The sequence below is a fragment of the Cloeon dipterum genome, chromosome 1, assembly GCF_949628265.1.
Source record: "Cloeon dipterum chromosome 1, ieCloDipt1.1, whole genome shotgun sequence".
Lineage (NCBI taxonomy): Eukaryota > Metazoa > Arthropoda > Insecta > Ephemeroptera > Baetidae > Cloeon > Cloeon dipterum.
In genome coordinates this window covers 23,990,284-24,010,189 of record NC_088786.1, presented here as the reverse complement: position 1 = coordinate 24,010,189, position 19,906 = coordinate 23,990,284, and the positions used below count along the sequence as shown (strand labels likewise).

General features: G+C 38.9%; 1 protein-coding gene across 1 annotated transcript; it reads right to left on the bottom strand.

Moving 5' to 3' along the window:
• Nucleotides 1-10,833: 10,833 nt before the first annotated feature.
• Nct (Nicastrin) lies at nt 10,834-16,469 on the bottom strand. Its single transcript, XM_065495437.1, has 13 exons — nt 16,312-16,469; nt 16,019-16,120; nt 15,835-15,958; nt 15,080-15,341; nt 14,884-15,025; nt 13,678-13,996; nt 13,328-13,472; nt 13,096-13,265; nt 12,782-12,965; nt 12,119-12,343; nt 11,960-12,062; nt 11,711-11,906; nt 10,834-11,586 (listed from the first exon to the last, which is right to left on the bottom strand). The coding sequence occupies exons 1-13, from the start codon at nt 16,367-16,369 to the stop codon at nt 11,568-11,570; spliced, it is 2,049 nt and encodes a 682-aa protein (XP_065351509.1). The 5' UTR covers nt 16,370-16,469; the 3' UTR covers nt 10,834-11,567.
• Nucleotides 16,470-19,906: the final 3,437 nt, after the last annotated feature.

Sequence of the window (19,906 nt, the reverse complement as noted above, 5' to 3'; positions counted from 1 at the left end):
TAAATCCGGTGAATTTTGACTTGGAATTGATAATAATAAAATTTGTGGCCGGTCCTGTATGCAAATAAGTGCAGATACCCTGAACTATAAAAAAATCTACCGGGACCGCGTTTCTCCATAATAGAGATGATAATAAAAAAACGTATAACAAATCTTAATTGAGCCACGCTAAATTTTCTTTTGTGAACAAAAAGCCAATTTGAATTTTACGCCGAGTCACAGTCCAGTTACGCAACCGGACAACCTCCAAACTTAATTTCATTATGTGCGGCATGGGATTGTTTTGCTGAGCGTTCGCTCGAATCTGCTGAAGAGGAATCAGACAATTAATCAAGCCACTGCGCCGGGGCCATAAATTAAAATCACGAAACAAAGCGCTGTTGGATGGAGTGTGCACCAAATGAATTTGAATGGCTCCATTGCTCTCTAGCGATCATTAATAATATTATTATTGAGTGCCATGTCAATGCTCTATAGCCACGACACGCTATTCACCATTTCATCAGCACATTGAAATCACATATCATAGTGCTAATATTCTGAGGTGGCCGCTCCGGGAGTATGAAAATATCCCAATTGTTTCAGTTCTATAAATCTTTGAAGGAGTAATTAACCAATAACTTTTGGAGTAAATTGGTTCACTTGGAAAATTTTGAAAGTGTTTTTCTCGATATTTTAATTTGACATACGAAATACATAAATGGTCATGAAACATCCTAAACAACAAATAAATTTTGAACGCTAATATACCAACACTGAAATATTGAGCTGAAGATGAATTTGAAATGTGTAAATGAATGTTTAAAATAGTTAACTGAAAATAATTATTTTAATTATTTAAATGACGGCTCTCTAATCAAGTTCTTGAAATCGGTTTCATATACTTTTATTTAACCATATAAACTATAGCAATTAATACTTTTAATTTGATATTAATTACAGGGCAAAGCCAAATAGGTGCAATAAATGCGGGAGGAATTTTATCAGCCTGTTTGACTGGGATGCAGCAGAATACGTGCGTATTCACCTTGTGATAAGCAAATTCGGTCTGGTCGTAAATTAGCATCAGGGGCCCCAAAGTTGATAAGACTCGCGAGACATGTGATAAAGAAACAATTAAAGAGAGAAGCAGGCGGCACGCTAAAGGACTATCGACAGCGCCTGTGCATGCGAATATTAACTCTGATGATGGTGTGCGAATCAAGTGGTGTTTCGAGTTTTGTCGAAAAGCCGACCAAGAGACTGCGCAAACAAAGTGGGAGTTTGTTTGCATCAGCAACTGTAGCCAAGTCGTCCAATAATAACGAGCAGGAAAATAACCATTGGAGCTCACACAATTGAAAGAGCAAACTAATGATGAATTTCTGCTTAACCTCCTAAAGGAAAGAGTGATAGATTTCAAGCACAATAGCGTTGCCGACTGAACGTCGTAAAATCCGTAAAATCATAACGCAATTCAACCCTCAGCGTAATTCATCAACAAAAAAGTCTTGTTGCTTCCCTTTTTCTTTATAAAATTGTATATATTTATGGCACATGTAGACCACATGTGTGTGTAAATCAGACCGATATATCTTTTGGTCGACAGTTCATTTAAATTATTTCTGAACGCCCTCTAAACATATTTTTTATTGCTCTCTTGATTCCTCGCGACGCCTGCTCTTGTTCGTTTTAATTGATTGGCTTTGCGCGATATCTAGAAATGGCTGCGCAACAAGGTGGAACACGCGTGCGTTTTATTTTCAGAATCCTAGATCTCGGCCTGGTCCAGCGTGATTGATTAGTGAGCCGTGCCTTTGGGTCTAATCGGTTCAGGTGTCCGGTTACCCAAACTTTCCTGCGCTTTATTATCGGCCGCGGGCTCATTCAGTCACAGTTTTCGTGTGCATGATTGTGGCTCTCGCTCTCTGCCAATTTCGAGAACTCGCGCACGGGGAAACCTTCGGCTCTTTATAGAAACAACTCTGCTCTGATAACAAGTCGGGGAGAAACGAAAGGAGTCGAAATTGCTCGTCAGGAGAAAGAAAATTGTGCGGATTTTCGCGGAATCCAAATGTGAAGGCTCCTTCTCCCTCTCGCCGCCGGCGAACAGACACATCTTTTTATCAGTTGTGAAATATAATTATTTATTAGCCTAAAGGCGAATGATCTTTTTTACTTCAGTGACCTCTTTGAGCTGTAAATACGCTGCTGCTGGTTGCTGCAGCAATGAATTACTTAGCGGATGCATTAAGTAGCAGTGTCAGCTGTTCTTTAATAACTCTTTTCTTGAAATATCTCTTTTAACATTTTTTCCTCAAACGCTCACTTCCTTAACGGTATGGTGAGCACTGCATACTTAAATTAATCAACCTCAGCGTGTGAAGATGATAGCATAGTGATTATTCCTGTCCACACTTTGCTGATACCCTTCACAAAGCGTGAAACCCAAGAAGGAAAAGGAAAAAAAATTGCGCGCATTTCCTTGAAAATACGATGCAGACTTTTAGTTTCATTTTTGATTGGCTTTGTTACCATCTTGCTCGCTTTTCCTGACTCTTTGCCAGCACGCCGCGAACGTAAAGCGCAACCTTGAGAAACTGTTATCGCTAAAGTGATGGCATGAGTGAATCTTGCTTCCATAATTGCGCTGTATCTTTAAAACCTGGTATAACCGTCAAAATATTAATGCCCTGACAGGGTAGTTCATTTTTTCCACGCTTACGAAGCAAATAAATTTAGAGCTAAATTAAAATCAAGACACGATCAGGACTGTGGCGTGGATGTGCACAAATAAATTTTGAACCGTCTTGACAAGTCGAAATTTGATCTTTTATAAGGACATATATGTTTTAAATAATGAACAAGCGAATATATTTAATTACTGCCTTTTCCCTAAAATTCAAGAAATTCATTCCACAGCTCGAGGTCAAACTTGTAGCGATTAATTTACACCTTAGTTTCTCTCGTGTTGCAATTTAGCCGACTATTGTATTCTAATTTGTCCAAACCAGGCTTGTTTGCGATCGTGGAAACTAAATTTTGCCACAGCACATCGCAGCAGTTTGTTGCCTTACCATGAAACTCCGCAGTTAGTCGCAAATTAAAGTGTATGTGGTAGCTGTGACAGAGATTAGCAGTTGTCGACTTTTCTCTACGGCGTATGAGTAATGGGTGGTCAGTTCAGCATGGCTAGTTGCCAAGACACTTGCTTAGAGGTGAATGTCACGGCCGCGCAGGTTTGCGTCTATCGTCTTCTTGCAAAAATTATTTACTGCCATGATCATTCTATTTCCGTTTCTTCTTCAGCATTATACGGAATTCAATGGAATTTTTATGCGCTGCGTACCGTACTCTGATGTTAGAATAATTGCAGTAAAATTTTATTTATATAAACGTGTAAACTTATTACTTTTGTGCGATGATGTTGCATATGATTTAATACATTTTTCCCTCGACATTTCTATTAAAATAAAAATTTCAAGAACAGGAGAAGGTTTTATTATTTAATGCGAGCATTGTTGTTTTAATCTATATCGGCATAAAAAAGCCATTGCGTTTGCGGGAAAACGAACATAAATGCTAAACAGCGTAATAGTAAAGGTTTGGCAAGCCGGAAAGAAAACGGTTTGAGTAGTTTGATGTATAAAAAAACCATTATTGTGCTTAACTCACTTTGCTGTTGTTGCAAAACTGAAAATACAACATCTCATTTCATTCGTTTATTTTGATTAAAAAAGGGTTCTAGTTTCCTGTAGCTTGACGGTTTGGGTTATTATAAATATATCCAGCCAATGCATCAGATTTGTAAACAATTTTGTCACCCATGAAAAATGTTTTGGCATTCACTAAAGTTGAGGCGAATCTTCGATTAGCCGATGATATGCACATTGGTGAGCACGTCAAATACTCAAAAGGCGGCCCTGACCTGAGTGCACGTGGGCGGTAATAACAGTAATTCTTGTTTCTCGATGAATGCAAACTCCGTGCCGACGCATTCATTTTCGCGCTTCAATGTGAATGATGGCGATATGGTGCTGAATTTTTCACCACCACACCTATCTAAATTCGCGGCATTCTTAACTATTTTTTATTCAGCCAGGTGTGTGCAACACGCGCACATTGAAGAAAAGTCACATTGCTGCAAATGATAGTAATTCTCGCAGGGTTTTCCTCGCACCTTTGTAAGCCCATGAAAAGTTAAGTTTTGCAAGTTCACCGACCTGGAAAAAAATGTCTGCCAACCATAAGCCGAAAGTGCTTATTTAAGACTTTAATGAGCACAGGTTCAGGTTGAATTTAAATGGAATTAAACGACGACACAAACATGGCAGTCGGTACGTGCAAATGTTCTCGTCCTGGCGGTGACCTCTAAAATTTTCGACACGCCGAGAGAGTGACATAAAAAGTTTACTTTATATAGAAAATGAATTCCGCGTAAACGGCGGTTGGCGCCTCACCTGACCTGTTGTTAGCAAAGGTTGGTGGCCCAGGGCAAAACCAGTGAGAGTGAAATAATTTTGGAACACAAGACACTTGCTCCAAGCCCGAAACGCTGGGCGAGGATTGAGAAGAACATATTTGTCTTCTTCAACGAGTAACATTTTCCTAAAAATTTAAAACTATTTTAAAAATTTTAATCTAGATAATAGCATTTGAGGTCAAGATGATTTTACAAACTGGATGCCCTGCATGCCCTGGAATAATAAATTATTCATAGGCAAAATGCTGATTTAAATGTGTTAGTAAATTTCAAAAGTGATTTAACTGTAGATATTAAATAGCCTTGGGAATCAATAAAAAAATCGACCAAACACAAATTTCCTCGCCTTTCGTTGTGCTAAATATAACGACTGACTTAACATGTATTTGAATCGCAAACAGAATTGTATCAAATTGTTAAAAACAACTTGCTAGCTACGAGTTCAAAAGGTCTTACATTGTTAGCCTCGACAATCAAACGCTCATAACATGCATTAAACACACAGGCCGTGAATAAAAAGCGAACGTGCTTGGCAATCAATTTCATTTAGCGCCCTGCGAGGCGTGCGAAAACGTTCACACTGCATTGATTCTGTTTCGCTCGAATACCACTCCGAAAATAATAAAAAGCTCTTGCAATGACGTTAGAACATTTGTGGCCCAACGAGCAAAAATTCACATGTCCTTGAATTTTAAGGCGTGTCGGTCAATTTCGGACCATAATAGAAAAATTGTGAAGAGGAATTTTCAGAAACATGTGACTGTGTGGTATTTTATGTGCAGAATAGTGGACACGCACGTAGCATAGAAGAGTGAATATATTATCTTTCCTATCTTTCAAATTAGCCTCCTAAGGCTCTGCGGATGGCAATCAGTGCGGCTGCGAAGAACTCGTTTCTTAGATGGTGGCGGGTTCTCCAAAGATTATACTTGATGTTTGTGTTTTGGAAATGTTAATAAACTGCCACTGGAGACGCCTAACTTGGTTTTACGAAACAACCACTTTTAAATGCGTATATACATACATTAATGAAATTAATGCTGCCAAGTTCGTCCCGGGAAATCCCAAGAGTGGCTTCTTTTTTAAAAAATATACCACACCTTGATTTCTCAAGTTAAAAATTCAATTATATCTTTTATCTATGTAATATTAGTTCAAAGTTTGATTCTACTGACTTGTTAGTAAGTTTGCTATTAAATTACAAATATCACTAGTTTGTTGTTCGATACTGGTTGACGAGGGTGGGGAAGTCATTGAAATCAATTTTTCACCTTGATCGAGCAGAATTCAATGGAATTATGTGATATACTCGATATACTTTGACTGAAAAATCTAAAGGCAAGGTACAATTAGCAATATTAACAATTTTATCTTGAATGTTTTACGCAATGAGTTAGAAAATAATGGCAGCAAAGGACGCATGCATGCAGTGAAAAGTGAAGACTTTGGAAGAGATTGGAACTATTCCTCAAGTGCTGTTCGATCCACACCAGACCATATATATACTTGGCAGATGAGCATGATTAAGAGAATTGCAAAATTTACCTCAATAATTGAAGAACTGTTTAGAGTTGAGATTTTAAGATGGTCGACTATTTTTCTGTACATTCTTTTTACATTTTGAAATTTGAATTTTTTTAGCCATACTTAGAACCATCTAAAACCTGTCTTTTTAGACCATAACCGCCTTAAGTCATTCAAAAGAGTATAAAAAACGCCTAAAATGGTATTGTGATCATTATTTAATGTCTTAAAATTTTGTTAAATCCGGCTGCCAGTAAAATATTTCTTTAAAAACCGTTTAAATTGACATTAAAACCGTCTTAACCGTGTCAAATAAATCCCATCCCTATTAATATTACAAGCTGGACTCAGATACCAAGATTAATCGTGAGTTTGGACGTTCTGTGCTCATCATGGAGAGCGAGAGGAGACGCCAACGCTACCGCCTGTTTTTCATGATCGAAATTTGAAAAAAATCAAATTTACATCGTCTTCTTTCTCGCTGGGTCATCTTATCCTCTTGTCCGGTGAATTCTGATTTAATGAAATGAAGTTTACTCAGTTGGGCACGTTGCCTCTCTAAACATACGGACTGATATTTGTGTAATAATTATTTCACATTAATAAAAGGATAGAATGGGGTGTTACTTAATTTAAAAGAGTTGTTTAAGCTTGGTATTCTTACTTTCCCAGACTCTGTTTTTAACAACAAAACTCTTATGTGTTCTGCAGAAATGAGAATAAGACTAGCTGGCGGTCAATTGAAATTTGAAATGCCCAGTGCTTGGTCTGTTGAATCCAATGCACAGGTCAGCATCTCCTACGCGGCATATAGCTAGTGGCCGTGGGAACCTTTTTCTCGCACCTCTGCTGATAAGAGTGAGTCATAAAGAACGAGCGAAGTTAATAGGCGCGTTGTGTTGGTGAGGCCGTAACCGCTGCAACCGCCGCGCACTTTCGCCCAATACAATAACAATACAATGCAGAGGCTGTGCTGCTGTGTTTTGTTCGGCGTGTCGCTCACGGGCAAATTTCGGTCGATCTGACAGACGATCAACCCTTTTATTACACCCACCACGTTACGCCGTGTGTGTAGCGATCATTATCGCGGCGCCTTACATGCAAACATTTGCGGTGACTGCGTAACTAGAGTCTCATTATTCATACCCGCGCGCGTAGACCCACTTTATGCACACATATCCACGGACACTCACAAACACGCATGCATATTTTTACGAGTGTTCCACGCCGCACACAGCAGGCATATGTATATTTAATTCTTTCTCGAGAGAGTGAGGAGCATGTTTTCCTGTGAGCCGCCGAACAGCGTGTGGGCGTTCGCCATTTGTTATTATGTAAGGAGCCTTTTGATGCTGGCCGCGCTAATTTAATGCTGCATTAAATAGCAATGCTATTTTTTACTCCTCATTAGCATGCTTGTTGGGCGACTGACGTGTGTTGATATTCATAAGCAGAAAGATAGTTTCTTGTATCCCAGCTATGCTAGTTTTGTCACAATTTTTCTCCCATCATGCACTTATTTGGTTAAACTCTTTTGAATACTTGAATGGACAGCAAATAGTGATAGTTTTGAAGTGAAAGGAAATTATTCTACAGGCTCCTCCGAATGGAGAACTTTACTGTTGTTTCGCCTCTAAAGCAGTTCTAAACCTGCATATCAAAATCAGCTTGTAGTAAAATATTTTCCATGGCCAGCTTACAGAAAATTTGTTGACAAAGTCCCCTTTAATGTATGTCCCACTCACCCTTTTCTGCAACACAGCCCCTTTTATGAAACATACAAGCCTAAAATTCCTTCTGAGCATAACAACAGAAGAATTACGATTGGGAGGATTTCACTCGAAAAAAGCGCAATGAATATATTACTCTATTAATTTGCTTTTGTTATTTAGATATTCTGGGTAATTTGAATTGAATTTTAAAATCGAAAGTTTATTCTTTTATGAATTAAGTTGGATAAAAACTAAATGAAACCTGCCGTGTATAATTTAAATTTCCATCTTGCTGTGAATTCTACAAGAAAAACTGTAATTGTTGTAGATCTTATTCTTTATTTTGCGTTACAAAAATTTCATCGTGAGCTTGTTTCTGGCTGTCGTTTTCGCAATCCAATCGAGTAAATTCACGCACTTTAGAAAAGAAAAGGAGTCCGATTTCGGGTGTGCATCGTTGAAAGCTGTAATCATAGTCAATAAATAATGCCTAAAAGTAACTACTAATGCCAAACCTCAGTATTCACGAACTCCATTAAAATCAGGGAATAGCAATTTGCATACAGAATTTTCATCTACTTAATCCGCAAGCCCTAGTCCGTAAAAGGAGCGCTGAATAGTAAAAATATCAAGCTGGTTTCCACAAACAAACCTGAAATGATCGTACGGCGCGCGTACAGAGAGTGCGTTGAAGGCGCGCGCACCTGAAATGCCGAACAATAAACATTTACTCGCCTGAAAATTGCGTATTACACACAATCAGCGCCGATTTATGTGAGCCGAGCGGCTTTAATGTGGAAACAAGCGGCTCGTATTAGGTTAAATGGGAGCCGCGCGGGCAAATTTAATGCGGAGCGGCACCTTGAGAGCTGCTGTTTGCACACCAATTGAGGCAAATCCCTCGAACTCTGACCCCGAGTGAGGCCAAAAGTGAGCGAGCGTGCACAATGCATGGCGGCCGTTGCGATTGTCTGCTGAAAATACGCCGAAATGGGCACCCATACCTTTTATATTTATTGCCGCGCGCGCGGTTGTTGCTTTGTAATTTTACTCGCAGTTTATGGCAATAATTACAAGTGCAAGCAGCACAGACCTCTCGCCCTTATAATTTTACTAAATAATTCTACCGCTCTTCATGGCGTCACGTTCACAACGCATTATATCGCGGAATATTAATTAATAGTTTCACCTCTGACATTGAACAAATGTACCCCATCTATCTATGTAATTATATGATATGTCCTCGTCGCATCGCACATGAAATGAATCTGTAGCGTGTGACTTTGGAATATAAAATCGGTGCAATAAGGACTGAACAGTTTTTTCTAACAAATTTATTTTCATATACCAATGCGGATTTTTTCCCCAATAGTTGACCATCCTAATTAATTTTCTGCTAAGATTAGAGCCATTCAGTCTATTTGAATTTAAGGAAAATATGATTGATGGTCGTTTTAATATTTAATTTAATTAGCCAGCCCGTTGGCTCGCATTGTTAAGGCACTCTCAGGAGTGTCAAAGCAATGTGAGGTATTTGAGCACTTCGGAGATCTAATACTGGCTACCCAATGTCAGAGATGGCAAAAAGTGGTTAGTTTAGTGACTCGAAATGCTCAAATTGCTCAACGGGCTGGGAGGCGCACCGGCGCCGACTCGCTACTTGCTGGTTTGCACCTTTCCAGCATGCGTGATTTGGCTTCACGGGACAAATGTCTAGCGTTTCAATGCAGTCCTCGGTGCGGAGGCAAGTGGCCCTTCAGTGGGCTGGGTCCCTGTGCGGCCTGGTGCGCCCATGTTATCCGTTCGCGGTGTTATTGGGACCCAGGTTTCAGCATTCGTGCTAGTGCAGTGCGCGCCCTTCCCGGTCCTCCGGTCCTCGGACAGGGATAAAAAGAGCAAAAAAAAATATAAATTTCCTTTTGGTTTAAGGGGAAGAGTGCTTACTCTTCTCCTTATAGTTTGTTTGACACATTTAACGATGCCAACCCTCGAATCAGACTCAATAATATTTTACGTAATATCAAAGATATTTTTTCGAAACTCGTCACGATACGTTGAATAATGTAGATTTTCGATAAACTCCATTCTTATCATTTTACGTAAGATATACACAACGCTAACATAATTATATCTTGGATGAATTCGCAAAAATCGCGCCTTGTGCAATATATCACAGGAGTGTTTGTGTTATATCATTCATTTGAGTCACAGAGAGCGCGGCATTACAGCGGCTGAGGCGATACACTTATTATTTTCATGCAATCATATCGTTTAATACACATATGCCTGCACGAGAGTGCTGCCGCTACTTATTTTCGCCTGAGGTGTAATTTTTTACAATGCGCTAGAGTGAAATACAAATTTCTCTCCCGCACACACACTCGACAATAAATCACAGCAACTTGCTCTCTCGCGGTGTGAGGTAACAAAAAAGCAGGCCCTTCACTGAACTTTGCCTCCTCAGGGCGTAAACCCCTTTCAGCCACCAAATTAGTGCAAATGCCCGTGCGTTGAAACACTTTTATATTTGATTCACCCATTTTTGTAACAAAAATTGGTAAATAATAGGCGCAAACAACACATTTCAAGGTGAGACAATGTTAGAATGTTGATATATAGTTTAAATTTCAACTCATTTTTTTCTTTGATCAAATAATAAAACAGCAAATGAATAATGGATTTTTGATCGCGATTGAATCACTGTATTTATTGATAAACTAGCTTTTCCAGGTGGATTCAAAATGGAATGTGGCTTTGCATTCCCATTTCACAACTCTAACTTAGCTTGTGACGAGTAATTGATTACTGATTAGCACAAAGAAAATTATTTTCAATGGCATTTGCGCGTTTGATGAGCGCAAGGTCGTGAAAAGCTTTGTAAATGAGAATTGCACCATGTTTCTTTTATCACAAGGTGTAATGTATTTGATTGTTTAATAGTTCAAGTTTGAAAGATTATTTTCTTCTTATAATAATTTAATTAAGTAGCGCAACCACGATCTTAGTAATTCAAATAAAATTGAACACTTTGCAATGCATGCCCATTTTCTTAACTGTTTATTCAAGAGCTTACTCAATAAAAAGAATTAATTTTAAAGGATGTATACTGTCACAAAATTTAATGAAAAACCAAAATAGTAAAAATTCAATTGAAGTGCTTTTATTTTATGGACAAGGTACAAAATGTAAAATTATGACAATAAAATACTATCAATTCATTACAATTTTATTAAGGAAGAATACGACGTTTTAAGAACTTAAGATTATGTCATATTTGGCAGGTGCAAACATTATAAAAAACAATCTTTCAAAATTCCTTCGCATCAATGCACATTCATGCTAGTAAACAACCAGAATAATGGAAAACTTTGTCAGCTTTCCATTGACACACTTACAACTATAATTAATTCCACAATTATCACAGTTAGCACGAACCGTAAAATGTAGCCTGTGACAAGGGTTGAGAAAACGAACGGAATGATAGCTAGCCCTTTGCATTATAGTCCAGCTGACACGGTTTACTTTGCAGAACCAATTTCTTATCAACGTAAGTGCATTTCTCAACCCCACGCAATTGAAAGTAATGATGAGAGATCAATTACACATAAACAATAATTAGCACTGTAAACAATTAAACACTTAAGAGCTGTTAGAGCTTTTCCGAGGTGCAAATCAGAATCATCGAGACACTTGCAGGGCTGACTTTCTATACTGAAGATGGCAGGAACTTGTGGCTTTCTGTGAACTTCTGTGAACACACTTCTCTGCTAGCACTACAAGGCACACTACCAGCCTAGTTTTCACAGGTTGGCAATTTGCTCGCTGCTTGTTCGCAGGTCCCGCATAGATATCTGATTTGCGTCGCTTTCCTAGCATCCTCCATTAGAACTGGAAAGATATATCACGCAAATTAGAAACATATCTCCCCCACCCGCATACAACTATTGTCAAATGCCTGGTGAAGTGTTTCCAAGGGAATTAAAATATATTATTGTCTGAAATGTTTACTCACATGTTGGGCTCGAAGAAAATGTCTGATTGCTTGTAAATGAAGAAAACTACGATAAATGAGAAAACAAGAAAGACGGATCCAAAACTGATGACAAAAGCTTCATGGCCATATGATGGCTTCAGGAAAATGCGGACTTCAAAGCCTTTCCAGACTGACTCAGTCCAAGTGGAGTACTGTCCAGACTTCCAATTATAACCTGCGGTAAGATAAAATTAAACAACAACGATAATCTAAAGGCGAGTGCAAGACCTTCAATGTCAAACGCAGGACTGGAAGCAGTAGAGTAGTTCATGGTTGTTTGCACACAAACTCCGGCTCCCATATTTCCTCTCATCCACAAGTATTGATGTGTCTGAAAAAGCCAGGCCATTCCCAAAAGATCTTAACTCCCATTTATAAGCTACGCACCACGTCACTCTCGTTCAACTTGCACTCCTCCTTGGAAAAGTTTGTTTCTGCACCTGTAAGCAGGGCGATGAGTCGACCTGACAGTCCAGTGACTGCGTTCAGACTGTTGCTCACCCCCACGTAAAGGGGTGGTGGATACTCGGGCAGGGTGAAGTCGTCATTGGTTGCACTGTGGAACAAGCTGCAGTTCAGCGAGTTCAGGTAACAATGAAGCAACTCGTCCATCTGAGAATAAAATAAATGAGACGTTTCAAATTATTTCTGACCAACATTGTATTCATTTTTTATTTGTATTTAGGAATAATTAATTTGAATAAGTTCTAACAAAAAGAGACAAGAGTGTGTTTTTTCATGTCTGTAAACTAATACGATTTTGCTATTAAAGATTTACACGAAAATATTCTTCATATTATGCAATGCAGATATTTAAAAAAGAAACAAAGTATACATGTCTATACATTTTCTTAAAGAAGGAATCCATAAAGTACAAGTTAAGATAAATACTTTCATAACTTTGAACAGGTTATTGAGTGATGGTTTGAAATTTATTTCTAAATGCGATAAAATATTTTTGGTGTAGCTTTAAATGATTTTTTTTGTGAAAAGCTTATAGAATTGGCTTGAGGTACTAAACAAAAAACTTGAAATTAAGAGTAAACTCACCTGTGTTGGTTCCACTTTTGTTGTTCCAGTATATGGCTTCTGAGCAATCATCTCATAAATAGACCTTCCAAGCGCCGTGCTCAGATTAGCCAGATATGCCTGAATGGAATCTGACGGAGGTGCCGTTCCATTTGAGTATTTGAACTTAAGTAGCTTCACATCATCCAAAACACTATGATAGAACCTGGAAAATAGGATATAAAAAAATTGAATATTATTTTCAGTAAATTTACTGTAACAATTATTGCCATTAGAATTTTTGTTTTGATTAATTTTTATTAACATAACAGATGTCAAATGTTTTTTAGACTCACTTGTTTGTAAAACTCTGGTCATAATCTGTGATGACAACACCAGGGAAGTTTGCATCTGCCTTAACAAAGGACTGCAGACTCACAGGAGGAATCGATGTAGCGGTGCTGTCCAAAAGGTTGAGGTTTAGAGCAGCTTGTTGACTCTTCATGGATTGTATGAAATTGGCGATCTAATTTAAAAATGAGGCAATCAGTGCAAGGGGTTTGAAAAAGAAACTTTTTGGTGACTTACATCTGGGCTGTCCAGGGTTTTGTGCAAGTACATAGGAGCAACTGCACCTGTAGATTGGTTGATTTGGGAGAGCTGGTTGAGTTCAATCATCATTCTGATTTTGGATATGTTCAGTGCTGGAACATTTGACCACTTTGGAGGGAACCTAGCGAAAAAAGGGTATCCATTAGAGGAAGCTGTTATTAATCTCAAAATACAATCTAGTCTGAAAATCTCCAAGCGAGATAAATGCTCTTTTGCAATGCAAGAAAAAAATTTACCACTTCATCAAGTTCACAGGAAATTGATAATTAATTCAGAATCTTAAAGGATCTAGTAACAGCTAAAATATATTTGAGTAAATTATTTACATTCCGTTGCTCATGTCGTAAACAAGCCTGCTAGAGCCGATGTAGTCATAGGCCTCGCCATTGAAGAGCATGAGCATTACATTGCCACCACTCCTGTCCGGACCGAGCTCTGTCTTCATATCAGACAGTAAACCATAGGTGGCAAGCGCGGTTACCAGTCCAGTGACTGTGCTGACCGCGCCAGGTGCCTCTCCGTCAAACATGGATGTCGTGTCTAACCTGGCAGCCAACACAATCACACTTTTCTCCTGTTCACTCGCGTCTCTAGCAAAGAGAGTGGCCCATACGTTTCGATCACCCATGGGATCACAATAACGCACTGAAATAAGATGAAAACAAATTCAAAATTATCATAAAAAACAATTATTGAAATCTAAAGCTTTAAATGCGAATTATAAATTAATTAAACAAAAAGGGTTTACAGGTACTTAATTTCATAGTAAGTTAAAAAATTGATGCATCTCAACAAGAGATCAATATAAGCAATCCAGTGCACATTTTTAGAAAGCAAACTGAATATGAATGAAAAATTACTACTACATAAACCTAAAGAAAAAACCTGTGAGGTTAAATTTAAATTCAACCCACAGATTTTTGGGCGGCGGTTAGCAGCCTTTAAGTAGGTATACAAAATTTATTTTCTTCCTTTCTATAATTACTTCCGTGATGTTAGGAGCAGTTTTTCACTTTAAAAAATACCTCACTTAAGACAGGAAATATTTTGGCTTATTGTTAGTTAATTTTTGTAAAAGGAATTTCTATTAGAGGGAGGTGATTTTCAATTATGTTGCTCGTTTCTCTTTACGTTTACACTCACAATCAGAGTGCAGATGAACATTTTTTCAACTATCACTGACTCAAAATTTTCTGCAGCTAATATTGTGGCTGTGATTTTTTTTAGTCTAAGTACTGCTGAGGAGGCCTTTGGTGCCAAAACAGCTGCTGTACAGTACAAGAGCGTGTGATATAGATTTTTCTTTTTCAAAATTTTCAGTTTTATAGCCTTCCATGCCTATTGGTTTGCTTGTAGGAGAAGCCTGTGTGAACTCAGTAGAATTACTACTGTACTCTAAACAATTCTTCAAAATTATCTCTAATACTTGCACTGGGAAACGGGATGTAAATTTTTTTAAGAAAGGCGTTTAGTGTGCAGAGGAAAACACCAATCTGTTTAGCAGATGTGTATAACACTTAAACTAAACTCACTTGGATTTAAGTTGTTGATCATATTGCTTCTGCGAATACAAGTTTCCGAATCTTTTGCAGCAATCATGAAGGCCTGCATCTCCATGGCACAAAGGGAGCGCGTTGTCATACCTTCTCTCTCAGAGTTGTGCTTCACGTAACACTGTCATATCATTAAGCTAATTAGATTGGTTCTATTGCAATTCATTTGACCTACGTCCGTGATGTTCTTAATACTAGTGTCGTTATGAACGTAGAAAATTGGAAATCCCCAATCAACCTGCAGCAGAGAGCTTCCCTTCGGATTCCAAGGCTTGCTGTCTGAACAGAGCTGTTTTTCAAAGCTGGAAAGGCCAGAGTACCGATTTGGACACGAGTCTTCAGGAGAGTATGAGGCCAGGTTGTTTTCCTCTGTATCTGAACGCAGCAAAACTACTCCGCCTACTTTTGGCGAATCTTTCAGTGCACGCAGAGTTTGCCTGAAATTACAAAGCGTTGAGTACATACTTATTTGAAATTAACAAACATCTTAATATGATCCCAAGTTAATAACCACACGAGAGTTAAAATAAAATATAAAAACGTTCTGGTAGCGGCAAAATTGCGCAACTTTCAACAACCAAACAACCAAATTTTCTTTGTTGCAAGAAAAGGGCAACAATCCATTCGACAATGAAAATTTGGGTATTTGTTGAATGATGCGCAAATTTACCGCGACCAGGACGAAAAGCTGTTTGGATCGCGGTCCTTCTCTTTTGTTTAGAGCCAACGCCAATAACTTTTGGCGGTTCCAATTATTGAAATTTCGCATCGGATTTAAACTGTAAACCACTGCATCAACAAAATTCTTTACAGAATTTATCAGTCTTCATTATTTTACCACTCATCCGAGCTAAATTCCAACCCTAATCCTTAAACATCCTTCAGACTAAAAGATCATCCTGAGATAAAATACAGTAATCATATTCATACTCAGTGAACATGTTCGAGTGAACAATGGCCATGTATGTGTCATCAGGCGCCTCTTTTGTTAACCAGGTGACGTCGGCTGGTTCCTTGAGAAGCTGCAAAACACCAACATTGCCTGTCCTTCGAGCTGCCAGGCACAAATCAACCGTTAATCAATAAAATATACATGATTGAGTGGGAAACCTACAGGCGCAGCCGAACTGGTGCGTTCCATTGAGACGTCTGAAACAGGCCGCAGTGCCTTCAATATGGGCGTAAATTTTGTCCTTAGTCCGCGTTGCCTCAGCACCTGAGGATTTTTTTTAAATTGGGATTGGCCGGTTTGTACGTAAAAGGAATAACAAGATAAGCTCGGAGAAAACGAGTGGGTAGGGCGCTGCAGTGAGTAATGCAGTTGAGTTTGCATGCAAATCTTGCTGTTTAGCTACATAAACGATTTTCTACCAGACATAATTTAGAGGAGGGTCTAATTGTACTCACCTCCAAACGAAAAAAGGACGAAAGCCAAGAAATAGAGGAGAGAATTGAGCCGCTGCATTTCGGCAGACTTTGTGTTGTCTTCCAGTCAGGTGGTCGGCTGTCGGCCTCTATCAAAGTTGGAGCAGGCGCACTTCTTCCCACTTTCGAGACTTCCAGTAGAGCCAACCATCAACAACAGATGGTGTTGTGGTCAGCTCCTGCTGGATATGCAATGTGCCACGCACCCGTGCGCTCCGATCTGCCAACTTGCATAACACGCACATCCCTTGCCAGCTTTTCAGAGAACACGGTCTGCTTCTCGCGAAGAATGGAAGGATTAGACGAGACGTGAAGTTGCGAGTTAGCCGAGTTATGGACTTGGCGAATAAATCCCCTGGCGACGAAGACGCGTAATAAGAATTTTATCGCGTTGTTTTTGCCGTCCTAAGCTGCTATATTAAAGTGTTCATCTTTTGCGCCTTTCCAGTCGTAAAAAAACGCTGAGGGAAATTAAAATTCTCTTTTGAAGGGAATTATGGTGCGTACGCGGAAGCTGTTGGTGGCATACTTTGGCGAAAATTATTTTCAAGACTCCCTCAACAGCCTCTATGCAAAGAAAAAAGTTTCCAATAGAAATATGAAGTAAAAATAGAATGAAAATCGTTCCACGAACGTTCAAAATCAACGAAAGAGACAAAATTGAGTTTATAGCAAGACCCTCCCTTCCATTTTCATACTTCTGATATTTTTGTTGTGAACACCTTGCATGAAATGAGATAAAGCTGTGAAATGCCTTTGTTAGCGATTTATAGAGAGTAAAAAAATGTAAATTTACAATCAGAAAGCGTCGCCGATCGAGCTGTTCAATTCAGTTTGCATTATAGCATGGATTTCGGACTCTATATTATTATTTGACTCGTTGTGGGAGCGCGGAAGAACGGACGCGCATCTTACAATAACTTATTAATGAAGTTAACCGTTGGCAAAGTTTTCGAGAAAATCCACTCGATAATAATTATCAGTGCGGCTGCTGCTGAGCCGTAATCGGAGCAGGAAGGTAAAAGAGCCGAGAGAGTGCAGACAGAGAAGCGGCTGAACTTGCGGCTTTATTATCGTGCCGCCGCGCTGATAAAGCAAGCGAAGGGGTTGCTCGTACATGCGGCAGGGGAACAAGCATGGAGACAAGTGGTCTGAAACTTTTCATTTGCTGCCGTTTTCGCCCCCGATCAGATAATGAGATGTGTTTATCAAACAAGCCGAGAGCGCGGGATTTGATTCCCTCTTTTGCCGTGTGTGTGTGATATCGACGCCGGCGGCTGAAGAATCTTCACGTAGGCAGCCAGCCAGTCCGCCGAATATATTTTGTGTTTGTATAGGCGGCGCGGCAGGAAAAAACAGTATTCAAATTTGGTTGCCGCTCGTTCGTCTCTATCGCTATAAATTGCGCGCTACGTGGGTGGAAAACATTTCAATACACACAGCCATAAAAATTACTTATACATCGGCTGCTACTTCTTCTGACGGGAGAGCGGACAAAAAGTTGTTCCCTCTCTCAGTGAGTTTCTTCCCTCTCATTTTTTGTCATTGATCTGCTCGTAGACAAAGTTTTTAGTGAGCCAATAATAGTGGCAGTGTCATGAATAATGTATGTCCGCCAGCATATTGGTTCAAGAGGTGCGCTACACGATCGCCGCCGCCTTTTTCCGCGTTCACTCTCTCACGGTTCCCTTTGCGCTGAAGAATTCGCCAAGGGGTTGCTCGCTGAATGGCTATAAATAATGAGCGCCGGATTACCCTCTCGTAAAGGAATGTTTATTTGGCAAAAAGTTGCTACCGGCACAGATACGCGAAACTTTTCGACCGTACACAATGGATGGACAATATTCAATTTTTAAAAAAAAGACGACGGCAAAAGTCAGAAGAAGTCAGCTGGTAGTACCTATTTGCTTTCAACTTGATTTACTTGCGCGTGAGATGGAATATCTTAAATCGAATTTTGCCGTTTCGATTTGAATGTACACACTACAAAATTATGGAAAATCTCTCAAAATGTTATGTAAAATTGCGAAAAAGTTCAAATATGCTCAGGTTGCTGATAACGAAAACATTTTGCTCGCTTTTCAATTGGCAAGGCACTAAAAATCGTTGTTAATTTCGTCATGAAGCCACTTCAAATGCAAATATAAGAATTTTGTTGAACATTAAAATCACATGATCCAACCTGGGAAATGTTGGTAGCTATTTTTTAAGTTGAAACTTTATTTTTCTTTGCATGTTTCGGCTCCAACTGGCGTACTATTCTTGAGTGGTTCCTTTCACATAGGCTCTCAGGAACAAATTACTCCAGAGAAATGCCCCTCGCAAGTTAAAACATTTAATATAAGTTTTTAGTAGTCTTCTATTGTTACTAGGTCCAGTTTTATCATTAAGAACACTTTGAGAAGATACGTTTTTGGATCCCATTGAAAACGTATTCAAGCAATTTTTGGTGTAGCTAAACAATTCAAAATTTCGTTAGAATAAAACCAACTGGTTTTAGTTAACATTAAGTTATGCATGGTTGATTTAACTTGTATTTTATTAGTTTTTAGAGATTATTTCAATAAATAGAGTTATACATCAAATCAAACTACACAGTAAATGGTCCGAATTCACAATCAATGTGCTCAGCACTGTACGTTGTTTTCACATAATATTTTTACATTTAGTTTGAATCTCTTTGAAGATCCAGATCTTATTCTGTTCTTCTGGAAAGGAGTTGAATATATTTAATCCAGCACTAAAAGAGATTTCTCTCCAAATATACTCTTTTTCTGTTTTTTCAGTTTTCTTCTGTTTAACTAATAACACTTTTGGTTACTCACAAGCTGCGTTTCCTCAGAAAGATGGAACTTCACCGTTATATATTTTTTTAATGAAAAGATTCTTTAATTCAGAAGAACGTGGTCAATATTATGATGTACAAAAAGTAGCATATATGGGAATGACAGAAAAACAGGCGTTGTTTATTTTTATCACATAGTGTCCCAGAAATAAATTGAATTGCAAAAACAGCGATTTGTAGAAGCAGCGCGGAGCCTGCTTCTTTGCTAGAATTCGACGGTTTGTGCGAAACCGGGAGTTTGACTGGATTCGCAAGAGCTGCCTCACGCTCATCGCAACTAGAATCGCCACCAAACACACGCCCTAGAGATAAAACGACGGGCGTTTCTGTTATCTCCAGGCCAAACAAAAGTTGTTGATATTCCCAACGCATGGAGCAGTGCGGAGGCGGAAGGGAAAAGAAAGATGTGCTCGAGTTTATTCTTGGCAAATTGATCCTAAAGCATAAGGGAAAGGTAATTTAGGTTTTGATGTGCGGCATTGTGTGATGGCGAATGATTTATGAGAAAAAAGTCGCAATAAATTTCATCAAAACGATGAGTTATAAATTGAACTCTACATTCACGTGCAGATATTTCATATCGCGTCATTTCCCAAGTAGGCTTTCCACTCCCGCCAGCAGGAAGATGGAATTCTATGCTCGGCCGGGATAATAAATTACTGCATGTGCGCGAGTGCGAGATGGAAGAGAGGCTTTGGATAAACAAGGTAAAACTGCAGATAAAAGATTCGC

What these genes read in the sequence shown, in the direction of transcription:
- Nct (XM_065495437.1), bottom strand. Translation starts at nt 16,369, where the DNA reads ATGCAGCGGCTCAATTCTCTCCTCTATTTCTTGGCTTTCGTCCTTTTT. An exon ending in CGTCCTTTTTTCGTTTGGAG is followed by an intron (nt 16,121 to 16,311) that starts GTGAGTACAATT and finishes AAAAATCCTCAG; the next exon opens with GTGCTGAGGCAACGCGGACT. An exon ending in CACTCGAACATGTTCACTGA is followed by an intron (nt 15,342 to 15,834) that starts GTATGAATATGA and finishes TTGTAATTTCAG; the next exon opens with GCAAACTCTGCGTGCACTGA.